The sequence below is a fragment of the Heloderma suspectum genome, chromosome 9 (genome assembly GCF_057233095.1).
Source record: "Heloderma suspectum isolate Gila_16-S chromosome 9, 16-S_ref, whole genome shotgun sequence".
In the NCBI taxonomy this organism is placed as follows: domain Eukaryota; kingdom Metazoa; phylum Chordata; class Lepidosauria; order Squamata; family Helodermatidae; genus Heloderma; species Heloderma suspectum.
The window spans coordinates 27,069,249-27,088,204 of record NC_139466.1 but is presented as its reverse complement, the minus strand read 5'-3'; the positions used below and the strand labels follow the sequence as shown (position 1 = coordinate 27,088,204).

Below are 18,956 nucleotides of genomic sequence, written 5' to 3'. Positions count from 1 at the left end.
TATTCCCAAAACGGGGCTAGCACCGCGGATAGCTCCTGCAGAGTCCTGGCTGGCTCTGACTGAAGCGCAGAGCGGATGCGCTGCCCCGCCGACATCCGAGCCACCAGCCTCCACTGTTTCTATACCATATAGAATGCATTCATGCTTGCCCCGCCTCCCTCTCTCCGCCTCTGAGTCTCTCCCTTTCCCCACCATATGCGTCTGTCTATCCTTTCCTATCTCTGTGGGTTGTTTCTTTACCGGAAGTTCCGGCCGCCCTCTCCCCCCGCCTCAGCTTCCCCTTCTCTCGCCCCCTCCCCCCACAGAGGATAGGGAGCGGCGCGCGCTGCTTGTCGGGATAGGGAGCGGAAGTGGGCGGAGCGGCCCCTTCCGGCCAGAGCGGGCTGGCGGGAGGGCGCGCGTCCCGGAGGCAGCGCGTGGCGAGGGCAAGATGGCGGACGGGCCAGGTGGGTGCGGAGCGCGCGCTCCGGGGCAGGGCTGCGCTCGCGGCGCCCGAGGCAAGCGGGCGGCGTGGCTTTAGCCCCTCGGTGGCTCGTAGGCGCAGGGAAGCCTTCTCTGGCCCGAGGAGAATTCTTCCTCCAACTCAAGTCCTCTGGGGAGGCTGGTAGTTAATAGCGGAGGGGGGGGGGGGGAGAGAGAGAGAAAGAAAGAAAGAAAAGGTGCCGGGGCTCGGGAGGACGGAGAGGAAGGAAGCTTTAACCTCACAGAGCTGGAAGCCCTGCCTCAAATCGAAATGAAGGGGAACATGTGGCTCCTCGACAGCGTGTTGGAAATGCGCTCTATGCGTGCTCAGAGGTAGTCGTCCCTTCAGTGCAGGGATTGCATAAAGGAGCGGGTTAGCGCTAGGCCCTCGGTGCCCTTTTCCTCTCTCGCTAACTGTCCACCAGTGACAGCGTGGTGGAAATGTGCCCCGTGCACGCTCGGAGGGAGCTGCACCTTTGCAGAAGAAGGGGTTATTACTAGGCCCTCGGTCCCCCTCGCTAACTGTGCACCGGCAGCAGCATGGCATGGTGGAAATGGGCTCTGTGCAGGCTCAGAGGTAGCCATATCTTTGCAGAAGGAGGGGTTGGTGCCCGTTTCCTTCCTTGATAACTGTCCACTGGCGGTCCCCTTTCCTTCCAGGAATCAGCCTTGTGGGATGTTACAAAACTTTGCAAGAAGGCCTAGGAGGCAAAAGAGGCCTGCCCAAAGCGGGCTCCTTGGGGAATGCGCTGTCTTAGGGGTTTGGTAGAGGAATTGCCCCATTCCCTAATTTCCTACCTTGTGGCAGTCCCTGTTTAAACATTTTGAAAGATTTCTCATCTGCCTTTCTTTGTGCAAACTAATGTGTGGAATGGGAACACGTGGAAGATTGCAACAGCTACTCCTAACATTATGTGGCCAGCGGAGGGGGAAGCATTTTGTGGCTTTTTGAGAAAGAAGCAGCCACTGAAAACTTTAGTTTAGACATTATGCAGCTTATGCATGTAGATTAGTTGCATGAGCATTTGGTTACAGGGGTTAGCTGGCTGTAGTAACATTCACACTACCTGTGTGGGTGACTTTTTTACCCTCTGCATGCTCTCGATTTCTCACATGTGTTTGCACGCTCCTTTATCATGTGCAGCTCCTGGTAATTCTGTGCTGCTCCTGAAAGTGTTAAATAATGTTGGCAAGTAGTCATAGCCGTAGCTTTCCCCTGCTTGATATCTCAGAACATTAGTTTGGATACCTCAGCTCAGGGAAGACCAGGTTGGAATTGAAGTAATGGAGGACAGAAGATTAGGCCTGAACAGGGACTTTTTGGAGAGAAAAGCAGACATGGCAGTGACTGTCACTCTCTCAATAAACTATCAGTCATTTTCCACCCTCATTTTGCTAAGGGACAGTTTCTTTCTTCAGCAGATATGCTTTTTCCAAGGAACTGGAAAAGAAAAATAGACACACCCCACATGTTTTCAATTTTTTCCATTTCCCCTTGGGCCTAACATCTTTAGTTACATTACAGCTGGAATGGTGTGCGGTTGTGAGTCCTACTCTTCTGTACTGCCATTCTACACCTCAGCTCCCCGCCCCCCGGCTAATAAAGACTCTTCTGTAAAAACTCCTGTATAGTAAATTACCTAAACATTAATCAAACTTTTAACTCTAGGTAAGCTTTGGTAAATCAGTAAATGCTGCTAAGGTTATTTCTGCTTACAAGTTCATTGTAGGGATGCTATTTTTTACTATTTGTCTTTCCATAGGCTCTGTTTCTAAGAAACACAAGAAGAAGAAAGAAAAGAGGTCTTTGCCCGATGAAGATGTTGCTGTGAGTTTGACTGGTGATCTAGCTTGCTTGCTATGCTATCAATTTAGAGCAAGATGTTTTAAGCTTGTTTCTACTCTGTGGATGTTGCCAAATAGAAATGCTGTTCAGTTGTGCATTTCTTAGGGAGATGCTATTCCATCAAAGACACAGTACAAAGATGAGCATAGGTGGTATATCTGGTGGTTGGTCCTATTCCCTTTTTCTCCACTGGCATGCAAACCTTCTCCTGTGCACGCTCCTAGTTATAACTTCAGCTAATAACTGCACTGGTACTTGGTTGTGTATGGGCATTCTGGACAGGAGGTAGTGTTGATGGTATTCTCTATTCTAACTTGCAGCAGACCCCACTCTCCCTCTTATAAAAATAAATACATCAGAGTGCAGTGAGAGAACACTCAGCAGCTTGAGGACTGCAGCCCTAATAATTTTCTCTTCATCTCTAGATAAGAGCATACTGTAACTTAAACATTTCCTGATGAACTAAGGAACAGAGGGAGCAAAGCGTGCTGTGCTGCTTCGTGGGCTACAGCAGATGCAGTAAACTTGCTCAGAATTCCTCCTTGCTCATTAGAAGGCACTAATGAGGGAGGGAGCAATCTTATCCGGATAGGCAGCTGCCTCCGAACTCAGAGGTGACCACCTATCCAATGCATGGCAGGAGGAGCGTGGAGGGGATCCTCCTCTGCGCTCCAGCTACCCTGTATTTGTGGCTAGATGGCCAATCTCGGCTGTCTAGCTGTGGGATGTCGGAACGTGGGGTGGGGAGGCTGGTTGATGCATAGGAAGCATCGTACTGGCACTCCCTGCCCCCAGGAATGCCCCCTTTTGCCCCTCTCTGGGACTCTTGCGAGCATGGGGCTTGGGGATCATCCACGCCGCCTACAAGGCAGAGGGGGCGGGGAGGCAGTTCTCTTGGAACCGACCTCGGAGTGCGGGCTCCAAGGTCGGTTCCGAGAAACCAACCAATCCTATGGCTGTCTAGCTGCTGTCTAGCGGACATAGGATTGCGCCCTAATTTGTCTACCATCAGGTGGTGCTTCTGCTCTTGTTATCTTTGAGAACCAGGTTGTCTTGAGGACAGTCTTTGATTGCAAGAGAAGCAGCAAGCAGTCTTTGTCTGGCAATCCCAGTTATTAATCTGCCTATTCAATTGTTCCCAGGATATACAGTATTCGGAAGAGTTCCTTATCAAGCCTGAATCCAGAGTGGCTCGGCTGGACACATCACAGTGGCCTTTGCTCCTGAAGGTAAAGGGGACAGTGCAAGTGAACAGTTTTTTTAATGCCGACTATTTTATATACATCTAGACTGTTTATGATTTAAAAATTCAACCAAAGCAATCAAGTTACAGTTGGTTCTCAAAATTCCATTAAAGTTGTTCATTAAATATGCCCTTAATTTTGTTGGTAAGGAAAAGTGAGTTGTGAGTTTTGCTGGCTGAGAGCAAATCTTGGCCAGTTCCTCCATTCTTTAAAAGGGCTGAGGAACTTGCACCTCAGTGCATATTTCTTAGAAGCTTTAGATGTCAAGCTTTTGTGAAATAAAAATGAATCCTTACAGAGAGAGACTGAAATAAGGGATGGGTAGAAACACTTGAATAAGTGTTTAGAGCCAAGCAGTTTACCTAGTCTTTCACTAAGGGATGGGATCCAAAGGTGTCCTTCTGTGGATGGATGAGTACTTTCATATCCAACCCAAGCACTCCAGAGCACCTCTAAATAGTGTATAACTTTTGTTTTGCTTTGGATTTTGTAGAATTTTGACAAGCTGAATGTAAGGACGGCACATTACACACCCCTTCCTTCCGGTTGTAATCCCTTAAAAAGAGAAATTACCGAATATGTAAGGTAAGGTCATGTGGAAGCTAACAGTACATTCTCCCTTGTCTTCCTTTTGCCACTTTGTTATGGAACTTATTAATTGGAGTGAGTGCAGGGGAGGGTAATGAAACAGGTTCACACATCACAACAACTTGTGGCACGCCCCTGCCACAGCTTGAATTTTCAGAATCACGGCTAGTGCCACAACAAGAAGCCCTGTGGGGAAATTCACCCACGGTGGCTTCGCATTATGTGCAAATTGGCTCAAAAGACATTGGTTGCTAGTATATTACTTTATATCAGAACCCTTGGGTTGGGGATGCTGGGGAAAAATCTGTTCCACTGACTATCATGTTGTCAGATCATTTCAGAGTTGTCAGTTACTGCGATTTCTTTATTAAATCCATGCATGCCTTTGTTTGGCACCCTATGACCTAGTTGCCACTATGCCATCTACCCTACCATCTAGTAGATCGTTGGTTAGAAAGTGTTTAGCAGAAAACCACAGACTAGGGTCAGGCTGGGTGTAAAAGGGTTGGAGGTGTGCTCGTATAGCCATGGGCTGACTCATCTTTTCAGAATTATTATTTATTTATTTATTACATTTCTGCGCCACCCAATAGGCGAGGCTCTCTGGGCAGTTCACAAAAATAAAAACTGCAAAGTACAAAATAAAAATGGTATAAAATATAAAAGCATAAATCTACAGTATAAAAATACAACCAGAATAAAACCCAGCAGCAATACAGAGATTTAAAATACAGTAACGGATTTAAATCAGCAAAGTTAAAAGACTATAACACTAAAACTCTGGGAAAATAAAAAGGTCTTCTTCACCTGGCTCCTGAAAGGGCAACGTATGCAGCAGGCGAACCTCTCTAGGGAACTCATTCCACAGCTGGGGTGCCACAGCAGAAATGTGTATTAGGTGCTTTATGCCACAGCTAACGTTGCTTTTCGGCATTATAATGGACCCTGTGTCCTGCTTGAAGTCCCTAGTTGCTGATCTGTAGGCTGGAAGGTTTGAGTTAAGATAGATTCAGCTTTTATTGAAAAACAAGCAGAATGGACACTTAAAGAGATGTTTGGTAGCAGTCACTGTGGTTCTCTCCTAGGACGGGCTTCATCAACCTGGATAAACCTTCCAATCCTTCTTCCCACGAGGTCGTGGCCTGGATCCGCCGCATCCTCCGGGTTGAGAAAACCGGGCATAGTGGCACACTGGACCCCAAGGTGACCGGGTGCCTGATTGTATGCATTGAGCGAGCAACACGCTTGGTCAAGTCTCAGCAAAGTGCAGGTATGGCGTCTGCTTTCTCTTATATTAAGAATGATGGCGCACTATTAGGCATTGAAACTGCAGGATCGCATGCATGGTGGTGGAACATTAAAATTGAAGTGGCCTCCTTTACTACTCTTCTGTCGTCTTCCAGGCAAAGAGTATGTGGGCATCGTTCGGCTGCACAATGCAATTGAGAGCGAGATTCAGCTTTCAAGGGTAAGTCTCTGCCAGGCAGGAAATTTAAGTTTCACCTGCTGCCATCCTGTGTGAGTAGGTATGAGTGCAAATGTGGATAAGGACAGTAAAGCCATGTAACAGATATAACTGGGGTGGGGGTGCTATGATGGTAGATCAGTGCATACTAAGTGGCCATAGAGGGCCATATAACTGTGCTATAAAGTGGAATACGGTTCTTGTGATAGTGTGTGGAGCTTTAAATTATGCAAGTTACACAGACTTCCATATGTTGTATAATTCTGCTCCAAATAAGGCTGGGGAAGGAGGAAGCAGAGACTTTGAGAGCCAGTGTGGTGTAGTGGCGAGAGTGTTGGACTGGGAGCCAGGAGATCCGGGTTCTAGTCCCCACTCGGCCATGGAAGCTTGCCGGGTGACTTTGGGCCAGCCACAGACTCTCAGCCCAACCTACCTCACAGGGTTGTTGTTGTGAAGCTAAAATGGAGAGGAGGAGGAGGATTATGTACGCCACTTTGGGTTCCTCAGTGAGGAAAAAAGGAGGGATATAAATGTAATAAATAAATAAATTTGGCAGTTCTGCACATAGCCCCCTCTGGCTTTTGCAATGTGGTCAGACGCTGCCTGCAATTCCTATAAGAGTTAAAACTTGTAATTAAGAACAATTCATCACTGATGCCAAATTCCACACTTGTGCAGTCTGAGCAAGAAATGTGCGTATTTTACTTTCTATTGCAGTTTTTATGTTTGGCTCTGGAAGTATTCTATTTGTGGTAAATTACAGTTCAAATCACCACAGTTTCGGTGGAAAGAATGCTTTGGGCTGTGATTCTGTGGCTCCGGAGAACTGTCTGCCTGGAGGGGAGCAGGGGCTGCTTTGTGGGCTTACATCCTAAGCGGAGTGATGAAGATGTTTATCCATTTGCTGAGTGCTGTTCTTCCATCCTTCCTGCAGCATCTGGATTCCTGTTCTAGGTTCTTGGTGTTGTGCAGCTTCCAGCCAACTGTCTGGCATTCTGCTGGCAGTTGTGGGTGTTGCTGCCTGCAGAGTGGATGTAGAGCAAGTGGGGCTGAGGCCCCTTTTGTTTGGGCCTTGGTCTCTACTAAGACAAATGACATACTCTGACCGCCTATAGTCACATGGCAGAACCCATAAGCCTCTGTCCCACACTGGCCTTGAAGCTTCTGTTGTCATCCCTGGAGATTCCTAGGCAGCTAAAATGGGATTGATTTAGTGGTCTATAGGAGCAGGGAACAGATTCATGGGCACTGCAGAAGGGGCAGATACTTGAAAAGCTGTGCATAATTGGCAATAGATCAAAGCTCAGAACTTCAAACAGCAATTGGAGTTTACTAAATTCTTTGATAGCCAAAAGTGAAGCCCTTAGAGGCTAGCGGTCAAATCGGTTTAGCAGCACAGAATTGCTGGCATTGGCTCCATCAGACATTACACAAAACCATGGCTTACAGTAAGTGAGGCAAATAACCAGTAGGGAGAGGGACTTTTCAATTAACCCCCCCCCCCCTATATGCAACAGCCTCCCAGGAGAGGTTTGCCTAGTGCCATCTTTATGGTCTTTCCAGTGCCAGATGAAGTCCTTTTTATTCACCCCGAGTTTTAATTAACTTGCGTCTTATAGTCTAGGGCTATTGGTATAAAGTCTGCGTTTTAATTTTTGTTCACGTTTTAGTATTGCTTTATGTTTTATTTCAAAGTTTGGTTTGGTTTGTGAGCTGCCTGGAGAATGGGGACAGCAGTACAAATCTAGTAAATAAATAACCATGGTTTAGTGCCAACTTGTCTACTTCCACTTTGTCTTCTGAGCATAAAGTACCATGAATTCACTTCTGCCCCTGAAAGCAATGTAAAGACTGCTAGCTGGTCAATTCAGGCATCACTTCAAATCATAGTTAAGATTTCTTGGTGTGATGGCTGTGTTATAAACCATTTATAAAAATGGGGGTTGGTGTGTTTGGGGAATAGCTGAAATTCCCTACCCCTTTGCTGCTGTTTGGGCCTGAGCTTTTTCACAAGGTGGTATCTGCTGGTGTGTTTCCTTTCGTAGGCAATAGAAACTCTGACAGGTGCCCTCTTCCAGCGGCCCCCGCTCATTGCTGCAGTGAAGAGACAGCTGAGAGTCCGAACCATCTATGAGAGCAAATTAGTAGAATATGATCCAGAAAGGAGATTGGGTAATGAAATATTTCCTATTCAAAACAGGGCGGGTGGCTCTCTCTGGTTACTGGCTAAAACCGAAAGTTGTACCCCAGTCCCTGTCCTCCCTTTTTTGTTTCACTGTACCCTGGCCTATCAGATCTGTGCCTTGGCAAGGTTTTCAGTCTTGTGTTTTCTTAGTATGTTTACGGTGTTTTCTGAGCCAAATGATGTAAAACAGATCGCATAGCACACAGTGCAAAGATGACTTACATCTATCACCCAATTCTGATGGCTCTTGCTGATGCCTGTTCTGTTCAGCCTCTTACATACCATAGAACTCTTTAACTTTGGCAACTGCTTCTACTCTGACCTGTTCTCAGGTATCTTCTGGGTAAGCTGTGAAGCTGGGACCTACATCCGGACACTGTGTGTACACTTGGGCTTACTGCTCGGTGTTGGAGGTCAGATGCAGGAGCTCCGGCGAGTGCGCTCTGGGGTCATGGGAGAGAAGGTGCGTCATGGGGGTGTCCTTGTAAGCATATGGTTGTCGCTCCCCAAAGTGTTGAGTTCAGTACAGGATTGCTGCCCCTGTTCTGGTAATTAAACTTTGGGACAATAAGTAGTTGGGAGACATCAGAGGTGGGAAATTTTGCTTTTCTGCCAGTTCCTTCTCCCAGCCCACAAAATTACCTGGCAGGTCTATGAGATTCATTGCATGGCGTCCCAGACACATGTCCGCTGGTGCTTTGGGGACTTGAATAGCTTGATGTCGGCTCATTCCATGCCTGCTCTGAGAAACTGGATTGCAGCTCCTCTCTTGCGATTTTCTTTTGTGACAGAGGAGCTCAAGTTCCAAAGTCATCAGTAGTTCCCTGGAGCAGGGAAGGGCTGACCGCTTAATGGTTGATGCTCACCTTGTGAGGGATTTCTGCCGAGTTCCGTGAAGCAGCCTGTCCTAGAAAAAAGTGCAGGTGGCTCCTTTCACTTGGGGATGGCTTGCCTCTCAAAGTCCTTGGGAGTTCATAAGAAGATGTGTAGATTTTATGAACTGCCGAGCTTGAAAGGATGTAGCTGAGCATGGAATTGCGAAACAGATATTGCTTATTTGTCTCGTTGGGCCTGTTTGCACGTCACAACAAGCTACCATGGGTTAACTATCCTGTGGGGCTTCACGACATCTGCTGACCACCATTTTGAATACGCAAACCATGGTGGGTGTGTACCATGGCTTGTTGTGTCATGTGAACCTGGCCAGCATGGGTTATACAAGGGTTAAACAACCTTTGGATAACCCTAGAATCAAAACCCAATCGACCCAATCTTATTATTTATTGCATTTCTATCCCGCCTTTTTTCCTCCAAGGAAACCAAGCCGGCGTACATAATCCTCTCCATTTCATCCTCACAACATCCCTGTGAGGTAGGTTGGGCTGAGAGTCTGTGGCTGGCCCAGAGTCACCCAGTGTGCTTCCTTGGCCAAGTGGAGACTAGAACCTGGATCTCCCAGCTTTCAGCCCAACACTCTAACCACTACACCACACTGGCTCTTAGAGGGTGGTCCTTGCCCCTCCGTCCACCACAAAGGGGAGGACCCCCTTTGGCATCTTCCCACTTCAGCGTTGCCACCGCCCCGCATCAGGGCCAGGCAGATAAGACCCTTTCCAGGAGACACACACACTTGGCTCAAATGAGCAAGTAAGCAGCCTGGAAGTGGTTTCTCTCTCTCTCTCTCTCTCTCTCTCTCCAGCTCCAGCTCCAGCTCCAGCTCCAGCTTCTGGAGTAGCTTCTCAGGCAGCTAAACACAGTCCCAACCAGGCAGCTAAACACAGTCCCAAGTGGGGCTAGTAAGATGGTAAATTGGCTCACCTGCCCTGCAGGATATGTCCCAGCTACCTTCCTCTTGTTGATCCAGGGCTTGTTCTGGGCATAAAGCAAAATGTGGGCATATCATGTTGTTCTGCCCAGTCCTTTTGACTGGTGGCTTGCAGGCTGGGAAGGGGCCATAGTCGGAGAGTGCATGGCTGTGCATGCAGAAATTCGCAGGTACAATCCCTGATATGTCCAGTCAATACAGGACCAGATGGCAGGTTAAGGGAAAGACAGCAGCCTGAGATGCTGGAGGGAAGCTGCCAGTGACGGTAGACAATTCAGTCTGACCTCATATAAAGCAGCTTCCTGTGTTCCTAGCAGAAGTTCTAATATGTTGGGATGGGGGTGGTGTCTGCTTCTAGGACCACATGGTGACCATGCATGATGTGCTGGATGCGCAGTGGCAGTATGACAACAACAAGGACGAGACATATCTCAGGAGAGTGATCTTCCCCTTGGAGAAGCTGCTGACGTCCCACAAGCGGCTGGTTATGAAGGACAGTGCGGTGAGTTCCATCGACTTGCACCTGAGGGCTCCACAGTCAGTTGCTGCAGCTATGTCAGTTTCATCAAGGAAAGTGACTGGTGGTTGCTCCCAGGCCAGAATTGCAACAAGTCCGTAATTGGGTTTGCAGATACTGATTTAGTATTGGTACTTGCTAGGGCTGCTTAAAGAAACTTTAGTTGATTGCTTGTGTCACTTTTAGGGCACAATCCTATAGGTTGTGCCCTTGGAAGGCTCTGAACTTGGAGGCTTCCATGTATCCAGTGCCCTGCCAGGCTCAAGCTAGCAGGGCAGGAGGAGTGTTGGAGATGATCTTGGGCCCCTATCCTCTGATCATTGCATTTTTTGCTAGGCACTCTATTTCACCCGTCTAGCAGCAGCACTTCAAACGGGGAGGGAAGGAGCCTGGAAGAGGCTCAGATAGCTTGTAGCCTCTCCGGTGCCCTCCCACCAGAACCCCCCCTTCCCCCTCTTGAGGTTGATTTTTTCTGACCTCAGAGGATAGCTGGTGCATTTATTTCTGTAGAGGCTGCAAGGGGGAGGGAGGGTCAGATCTCTGATTCCTCCTTTCAAAGTTGTTGCACTGCCCCCCAGCCTCGGAGGGAGGGATCCCAACTATCATATGGCCCCTCAGATAGTGTGTAGGGGCCACCGGTTTGGTCCCTTAGTCTATTAATTGATTACATTTGGAAGTGCGGAAAACATTCTAAAGAAAAGAAAATCATACTTGGTTTTTAAATGATGTGTGTGTGTGAGTGTTGCAGCAGGCATTCCCTTAGCAACATTCCCCGTTCTCTCAAATATTGTTCTAAGATGGCTCTTGCTGTCTGCAGTTTTTAGTACATACTTTTATTAAACATCTTAAGAAATGAAATATCTGCACCCTGATTAATCAGGGGCACCATTAATAAACTGTTTTAACCCTACTGTGGTAACAGTATTAATGATGCAGTTTTGCTGTCCAATATGGAGCTTTTCTTACCACCATAGTGAGATTTAATTTTTGTTATCTTCGAGCATGTTAATTGGAAAACAGTAAAAAATAAAGTTGTACTCTGATACCTGTTGAAGTAAGCCAGAGGGGTGCACAATATGCGGGCACCGCTGCTGAATTTCCCACTACCACATGTACTTTGCTCCCTCCCCCAAAGAACTTCGTACAGATTGCTCTTTTTCTGCTGCTGCTAGGAGTGATGAAAGAGCAATCCGTTTCAGGATCATTGGTGTGCGCATGTGTGCGCAGCTGTGTGTTGTGCACCCCTGATGAAAATACTCAAGTCATCATCTCTTACTGCGCAGGCCTCAAATTCTCTATTCTGGTGCCGATTCTTTGCTTGCCTGTTTAGGTGAACGCCATTTGCTATGGTGCGAAAATCATGCTGCCTGGCCTACTGCGGTATGAAGATGGCATTGAGGTCAATCAGGAAATAGTTGTGATCACCACAAAAGGAGAGGCTATCTGCACAGGTTAGAACCGGACTCTGTCACTGAGCTTTGGTCCCTCCCATAATTTGCTTTGATGTGACTAGTAACATGGGATTGTTTCCCAGAATAACTGGTATGTTAGGCTGAGTTTGTTTTCTCCATGCCTGATTGCTCTGGGAAAACACTTTCTACTACCACACTTTAGTCTTCCTTTACTGAAATGTTCTGACTTGGAATGACTTGTTCTGGCTCTTCTCCATCACTGCTTTTCTTTGTGAAGTGCATGCAGATTCCTTCCAAGGTACTAGAATGGCCGGCGGTTACCATAGGGGTGGTATCTGTGATCTGTTAGTTGATATTGTTATGAAGGCTGCTACTGTAAACAGAGCGATGGGGACACCTACTGGCAAATCAAATCATAGTGTTCTTGTTGTACTCTTAATTTATTTGTGTATGTTTAGCAGAAAAAATGATTACAAAGTGCAAAGAAAATGACAGAGCATGTCACAGGATTCATTGGAGGGAACATACGTGTTCAAACAGATCTGCGCCCTAGTTTAGATGAGTAACCAGAGCAAGATGCAAGTGGAAATGGTCCTGTAAGTTGGCCTTTATGGGGTATGGCCATCTGCCTTGTACTGGGCAAAAGAAATGTGTTCTTGCTGAGAGAGAGAGAGAGAGAGAGAGAGAGAGAGAGAGAATGTGCAGATCTTAATAGGAAGATCTGTGTATTTGGCTATTGGCAAAATATTTCTTTTGTCCAGTACAAGGCAGACAGCTATATCTAGGAAGGGAAAACTTACAGGCCCATTTTGTCTTGCATCTTGCTGTGGTTGCTCATCTAGGCCAGAGTGCAGATCTGTTAACCTGCATGCTCTCTGATGAATCCTGTCTTTTTTGTTGGTTCTCATAAGTAGAGTGCTTAGGACGGACTAGACTTGTGTGAACTGCCCATCCTGCGGAATGGGCTTCTTCAGTGTTCCTGCCCACCTGCACCTCCTCAGGGCTACGTGCGAAGTGATGATGAAGTTTATCCATTCTCTGAGTGTTGCTGCTCTGCCCTTCCTGCCACGTTCAGATTCCTGTTCTAGGGTCGCAATGTTGTGTGGCCTCCGGACACCTTTCAACCTTCCAGTGTTCTACTGGGGGCCGTGGGGATGTTTGGCTGGCTGCCAGCAGTGCTGGGCAGAAAAAGCGGGGCCAAAGCCCCTTGCTATGGGGCTCTGGCTCAGCCAAGAAGAATGAAACTGTCTGATCACACGCGCCCTGATGTGCTTTTCTCTAATGACAAAAGTACCGAGTGCGGGGATATGGGGAAATGAGGTTAAGTGTTCCCGTACAGTTTGGGGTTTTAGCAGGTGTTCCATACCACTGTCCCATTTTCCTTGCTCCTTGCACACATGGGTATGTTTCCCGTCAGGAAAAAGATCTTTTATGCTTTCTAAAGAGAATCGCCTCAAAGGTGAACAGGGGCACTGGGGGGAAGGGATGTAAAAAGCCTTACTTGGGTGGTGGCTACATGTGTCAGGCCTTGGAATGTGCAGTTTTTCCTCTTGGGTCTTCCTTCAGCCATTGCCTTGATGACAACTGCAGTGATCTCGACCTGTGACCATGGAGTGGTGGCAAAGATCAAGCGTGTGATCATGGAAAGAGACACCTACCCTCGCAAATGGGGTCTTGGCCCAAAAGTGAGTCTTAGGTGGGGCTGGATCATTTGCCTCTATGGAGAAGTAGCAAATTCTGGAGGAGAGCTGCTTGATTCAGTGTCTCCTTTCGCCAGGCAGTATTGCAGAGCCACAGAACTCTGTTGTGCTGCGAGGGACCACGTGGGTTGCCCAGCCTTCCAGACGTGTGTTCTTTATTAACTAATTCACTTGGGTGTTGGCTTTCCACTTAACGCTTGCTGATTGGCATTGTGTCAAAAGCTGTCCATATGGCTCCCCTCTCTAGCTGCTGTATTTCTCCATTCAAAAACCTAGGCTGCCTTTGTTAACTTCTGGAAGAGTTTGAAGCCCCAGCCAATCCAGTTGCAGCCTTTGCTGCCGAATCTCTCCATAGCGAGCCAGATGATGTCACACTAGACTTCATGAGCACTCTGTGCAAAGATGACGCAGATCTATCACCCAAGACTGATGGCTCTGCTAGGGACTGGGCATATAGAACAGGGGCGCCTCAACGTACATGAGCAGTCTTGTTTTGCTTGTGTGTGTATGTGTCTTTAAAGCTGCCAGGGCCCCTTCTGGTTAATGAAAGTAGCAGCGGTGAGACAGCCACTTGGTCTGTTCACACAGGGCTGTGCCTTGTGGCAAGCGTCTTCTCCCGCTAACGGTATATGGAAGTTGAACCTCCTGCTTATTCTTCTCTCAGGCTTCTCAGAAGAAGATGATGATCAAGCAAGGCTTGTTAGATGCACATGGCAAGCCCAATGAGAAAACCCCACAGGCGTGGAGGAAGGACTACGTGGATTACAGTAGGTAATGTCTGCTACTGCTGCCACGGTCTAGAGGAAGGAATCTGGTTTGGGCTTACAAAGTGCCGAAAAAGGGAGGGCGGGGAGGTGCCATTTATGCTGGGTGGGGCTGAGCAGGCAGTTATCCCTTTCTAGTCTCCTTTCTGTGGCTCTAGAGGGAGTCAGCCTGCTATATGAAGCTCCGGAAAGCTGCAGCCAGGCCCCCATGCATGTGGGTGTTTTTTTTACCAGCTTTCCATACATCACGCATAACTGGGTGCTTCCATTCCAGAATAAAAGTGTGGCAGATCGGGAGGGGCTTGTACACAATATAAATGAGTTCTGGCTGAAATATGCAAAGTGAACTCCTGTTTTCCTCCCAGGGTTGCTGCAAGAAAAGAGGTAGAAGAGGAGGTGGTCCAAGAGGTGCCAGAGAGGGCCCCAAAGGTTGGTTTGTTTCAGGGCTGTGCATCAGCATCTTGTTTCTGTTTGAGGTGGAGTCACCTGGAGCCCACTCTTAGTCATCTTGTGGGTTTGAGGGAGGAGGATTGGAGTGGAGGGGACTGTTTACAGGTAAAAACGTTTTACATGAGGTGTGGGTGCTAACATCTTGTGCCTCTGTCATAGCATGCAACAGCCTGTACGTGAGACTGGGAGCAAAAAATGTTTTGGCTCCCACACCATACCTTAGAAGTTAAACCCTTTCTGTGAAGGTTTATGTGTACAAGTGGTACAGCTGCCTCTCTTCTCTCCTGTGTCATTTTGGCCTTAGAAAAAGGGTAGGGTAACACAGTTGTGGACTGATCTCTGGTCCTACCAGGGGTTGCCCGCTGCTCCTCTAGTTATTGCCAGTTCATCTGTGTCAAAATGAAAGGATGTAGCATCCTGCTGCTGGGTGGGCAGCCTTATTTTCTCCTTTCTCAAGCAGCAGATAGCACCCCCCTAAAGCAGTTCGTAAATGTCCTTTGCACGGCGGGAGTAACTGATTCCAACAATATAAACAGTTTGAAACCATTGTGTTCATTTGTGTCCATGCTTCTGGACACAGAGCAAGTGCCAAACAGTTGAGACCTTCTGCACAAGCTGTAGGTTTCCTCTGATTCTGAAACTGCAGCGAGGACAACCTTAAAGGAGCAAAAGCAACGGCATGTGTGTACACGCCCGCCGCCCTCCATAATAGAACTCCCTGCAGAGTATCCTTTCCAGGTCAGAGCTTCTCTGATGTTTCTGGTTTTTTCTCAGAGGAAGAGAGAGTTAGAGAATGATGGGGAACAGGGAGCGGCAGCCTCGTCTCCCCCAGATTCTCCAGAGCTGCAGGCAGAGGCTAAGAAAAAGAAGAAGAAAAAGAAAGAGAAGAGGAAGATGGAGTCTGCCGAGAGCAGCGGGGAGCTAACGGAAATGGTAGGCCTTGCCATAGTGTCTGGGTAACAAGGAATCTGTTGGCGTGCACACTTAAAAGAGCAAAATCCCTGTTTTCATTCCTATGTGCACACCACTTAATTGCTATACACTTGGTGAGAGGTGGATATGTGAACTTGGCCCACTGAAAAACATTGGGTGATATGACAAGTTTTCTCTCTGGTGGCCTGTTTGCAAGTGCAAGTCACGCAAGCAAGTCATCACTTGGTGATGAATAAATTGTGCGTTAGTCAGCCTCCAAATTGGTGTGGTATTAAGGGGGAGACTTCATAATTACACCCATTATTTGTAGTTGTGGCATATTGGTAAAGCCCTTGGCTGCAGTAGCCTGGAGCCAGCTTTGCATGTTCTGTAGTTGGCCTTTCTGGGAAGGGATGGAGAAATACTGAGTATCATAGAATATCTAGCTCCTCTGGAGGGTAGCGGAAGGGATGTGGCTCTTTCCTTGAGCTCCATTGTTCCTCTCCCAGGTCAGTGACATGAGTGTGAAGAAGAAGAAGAAGAAAAAGAAGAAACAAGAAGAAACAGAGGAGAGTTCAGAGTAACCAGCCAGATCCATCCAGAGCAGGAGGCCTGGACCAGTACAGGAAGGAGTCCAAAGGCCTTAACAAAAGCGCAGACCCGATCAGTGTGCAGAGACTTGTCCTGATTGCTGTGCAAACTAATGTACTGTTTGGGGGTCAGCGTGGCGAGCCCCCTCTGTCCTGTTCTAAGGATAGCTGGAGGAAACGGGCCCCTTGGTGACAATGGAACATGAGTTGCTGGGAGCTTGCGAAGGCATCCTAATGCAAGGATGCCCTTGACTTGGCACTGCCATCCATCTCCCTTCTCTCCTACCCCCTTCTCCTTGCTCTACAATTCTCTCTGCTTGAATGTCAGATTGCTGCTGAATGCTCACAGTAGCTTGTCTGTTGGTAGGGATGTGAAGAGGAGAGAACTGTTACGGCTGCACAGACAGATGCTTAATTTTTTTAATGCTTTTGTAGTCCCCTCCTTGGGCTAGCCTTGACCTTACAGTTAACAAATTCAAACATCTTCCCCTCGAGGTACCACCTTCTGTTGCTTTTGTTTTTAAAACAAATATTGATTTTTGCTAGAGAGATTCCATGCTGTAGTTCTGGACATGCTGGGGGTTTCACATCCCTAATCTGTTCTTCCCAAGCTCCTTTTCGTTTAGTCCCAGATATCCTTGTACATCAAAATCATCTTGCATTTTCCTAATCTGTCTGGGGCCAGTTGAAAAGGCAGCCTGAAGCAATGCATAAGCGAAGTTGGCCCATTGGCCCGTTTGATCCTAAGAGCAGAGTGAGGAGGAGACATGGCCTTATGTCCAGATTTTTTGCCTGTCCTGAGGCGAAGCAGTCTTGAGTTGAGATTTGGGGAGTCTGTATCCCTGTGCTCACATGTATATGTTGGGGAGGGTGTAGGTCGGTGGGCTCTGCACACTATCACTGTTTGTGGGCAGAGTAGTGTAGTCCAGTCCCATCCCTGTTGTCTTCTCTCTCCATTTCTAGGCAGAGTACCAAAGTTGGTTTTAAAAAGAGGGTCAGTTCTTCCTTTTTTTTATATATTAAAAGATTACAAATCATTGCTTTGCTACTGTTTTTCCCTGTTGTGCACTACTGCAGAAGCTGCAGAAGGGATTAGGGCTAAGTTTGCATCTTGAGTTGTAGGAGTAGGGCTTAATTTGTGCTGCTTTCCTTGATGAATCACGTTACTCATTTTGCCTGTTTTACCAGTACCAGGCCTATTTATTCAAAGCTCAGGTTTTCAGAAAGGGGGGACAGAGTTCCACCCACACTACTGTCATTTAAATGGAAGGAATGTTATATTGCTGACTGCCCAGGTCAGAGTTGAAGTGTCATAAGCAGGAGCTGTGAAGAGTATAGCAGGGGTAGAATTAACTGGAGTGTGGTTTCCTAGATGGCGTAAACACTTTCGAGCTCTCCTCTGCCTGCCTTATTCCAGGCAGTGCTGATCTGCAGGGGCAACTGCTCTATTAATGTGGCTTGGATTCCTCCCAAAGATGTGGTGGGCAGTATGCATTCACTAAGAGGAACTGCTCTTGAGGTTAGCACCAAATCTAAACGCTTACGTCCATCTACTGCCAGCCTTTTATTTTCAAACTGAGGAGGGTGCGTGTGGTACAATAAGCTACAGAAGTCACACAACATTTTAACACGCTTTATTGCTGCTTGTTGTTTTCCCTGTAATGGACTCAACCAAAGGTCCCTATTGCACATCATTGGCTCTTTTTTGGCATCCTCAAAAACATGAGGCTTATTACATGTCAGGCTTGACCTTGTGTCAGATGTGGACAGTTGCTGGAGGAGCGCACGCCAGAGGTGTGCTTGTAGGTGGGGGCGGAACAAAGTCACCCTGTTAAATGTTTCTTGGTAGAGGCAAAAACGATAGGCCATTCTTGCATATAACAGATGAGTTACCCTAACTCATGAGAACATGTCAGGATCATCACTACAGGGTACACTGTACAGGTGCTTAAGAGGTCAAGCTATGTCTTGATTATGGATTGTTTCTTCCCTGCATTACAAGTAGATAGCTGCATCTCTGGCTTCCAAGAGTATATTCTTCACAGCCACACCCTTTTCTGTCTGAGCCCAAACACCTGGAAATAGGGATGCTGATAGCAATGTGCCTGTCCCTCCTGCAATAGAAGGAGCTGGGGTGCAAAAACTCAAAGCATCATCCCTTAGAAATTTAAATGTGCAACATGGATGGGGGTGGGGGTTTAAAAGAGCAGAGGTGCATGTGTGATCAAAAGGAGGAGTCCTTTTATTCCAAGCGCTGCAAAGAAAATAACCATTTCCCTAAGGCTAAACTGAGGATATACTTGTTTGGTCTAAAATAGAAAGAATTCTGCTCCCCCTTTTAACATTCACAGCTTATGGCTTTCACCCAGAAGGTGCTGTTAGTGTCAGTTACGAAGACACTGGTCTTACAGAAGGGTTATCCTTATTTGCTGCCAAAATTTGCAGGTGTGTGGGCTATCAGACAATAGTTGCAGGCCACAAACACGTTCTCCAAGAGTGTTTGCAGCTGGAAGTATGGGACTCTTGCCCTGGCAGTAACAGAGCAACAGCTGCTCTGAGGAAGGGGCTAAGGGGTTGTGCATTGGATGAAACATACAGCAGCGAAATGGGTGACCCTCCGTGTCCTCAACATGCTGTGCTGAGGGGTTTCTGGGAGTTACTCCTGCCAGCACCAGGCCAGCTCAGTACACCCAGGAAACAGGAACCCACTGCGGAGAGCTGCAGGCACGGTCAAAGGCCTCCTGGAGTTGCTCAAGGCTCTCATCGATGCCGTTGTTCACCAGCGACAAGTCAAAGTAGTGGGCATATCTGTTCCGGATGGCCTCTGAATCCTTCTGAAGCTGCTGCAAAGTTTCTGACTGCACAGGAGGGGAGGGAGATGTTAATCTTGCATTGCTAATGCTATGATTTGACCCAAGCTCCTGACATTATGTGGGCTTTGGATAAATATGGGAAAAGTTACTGCCCAAGTGCAACCTCTTGATTTTGCAGCGCCA

The 18,956-nt window shown here is 47.5% G+C and overlaps 2 protein-coding genes and 5 non-coding genes across 8 annotated transcripts in view; 6 read left to right on the top strand and 1 right to left on the bottom strand.

The window, feature by feature from the left end:
* Positions 1-411: 411 nt before the first annotated feature.
* On the top strand, positions 412-17,801 carry DKC1 (dyskerin pseudouridine synthase 1). 2 transcript variants are annotated; one of them, XR_014784836.1, is made up of 15 exons: positions 412-446; positions 2,226-2,290; positions 3,451-3,537; positions 4,046-4,137; positions 5,226-5,410; positions 5,544-5,608; positions 7,651-7,777; positions 8,123-8,253; positions 9,974-10,117; positions 11,463-11,583; positions 13,111-13,229; positions 13,909-14,011; positions 14,374-14,437; positions 15,233-15,391; positions 15,880-16,999. XR_014784836.1 is itself a non-coding variant. In XM_084813962.1 (15 exons), exons 1-15 carry the CDS (start codon positions 431-433, stop codon positions 15,952-15,954), a joined length of 1,557 nt encoding a protein of 518 aa, XP_084670088.1. In that variant the 5' UTR covers positions 412-430; the 3' UTR covers positions 15,955-17,801. The 2 variants fall into 2 exon arrangements, 1 of the variants encoding a protein (XP_084670088.1); XM_084813962.1 differs by having other exon boundaries at positions 13,909-14,015; positions 15,880-17,801.
* Positions 6,481-6,714, top strand: LOC146338528 (small nucleolar RNA SNORD17). The gene has a single exon (XR_014784906.1). It is a non-coding gene; the product is annotated as a small nucleolar RNA SNORD17 (small nucleolar RNA).
* Positions 7,962-8,036, top strand: LOC146338527 (small nucleolar RNA SNORD83). The gene has a single exon (XR_014784902.1). It is a non-coding gene; the product is annotated as a small nucleolar RNA SNORD83 (small nucleolar RNA).
* Positions 8,295-8,428, top strand: LOC146338526 (small nucleolar RNA SNORA36 family). The gene has a single exon (XR_014784904.1). It is a non-coding gene; the product is annotated as a small nucleolar RNA SNORA36 family (small nucleolar RNA).
* LOC146338525 (small nucleolar RNA SNORD17) lies at positions 12,554-12,800 on the top strand. Its single transcript, XR_014784905.1, has one exon. It is a non-coding gene; the product is annotated as a small nucleolar RNA SNORD17 (small nucleolar RNA).
* Positions 13,603-13,679, top strand: LOC146338524 (small nucleolar RNA SNORD83). Its single transcript, XR_014784901.1, has one exon. It is a non-coding gene; the product is annotated as a small nucleolar RNA SNORD83 (small nucleolar RNA).
* MPP1 (MAGUK p55 scaffold protein 1) overlaps positions 14,116-18,956 on the bottom strand; it is a 46,307-nt gene continuing 41,466 nt past the window's right edge. Inside the window, exon 12 of the mRNA XM_084813963.1 lies at positions 14,116-18,818. Coding sequence (XP_084670089.1) covers positions 18,642-18,818 — 177 coding nt within the window. The 3' untranslated portion in view covers positions 14,116-18,641. The remainder of the gene's footprint in view (positions 18,819-18,956) is intronic.

Bases quoted from the DNA above. Each gene is read 5' to 3' on its own strand.
- DKC1 (XM_084813962.1), top strand. The intron at 13,230-13,908 runs GTGAGTCTTAGG...TTCTTCTCTCAG, and splicing joins AATGGGGTCTTGGCCCAAAA to GCTTCTCAGAAGAAGATGAT. The intron at 14,438-15,232 runs GTTGGTTTGTTT...GTTTTTTCTCAG, and splicing joins TGCCAGAGAGGGCCCCAAAG to AGGAAGAGAGAGTTAGAGAA.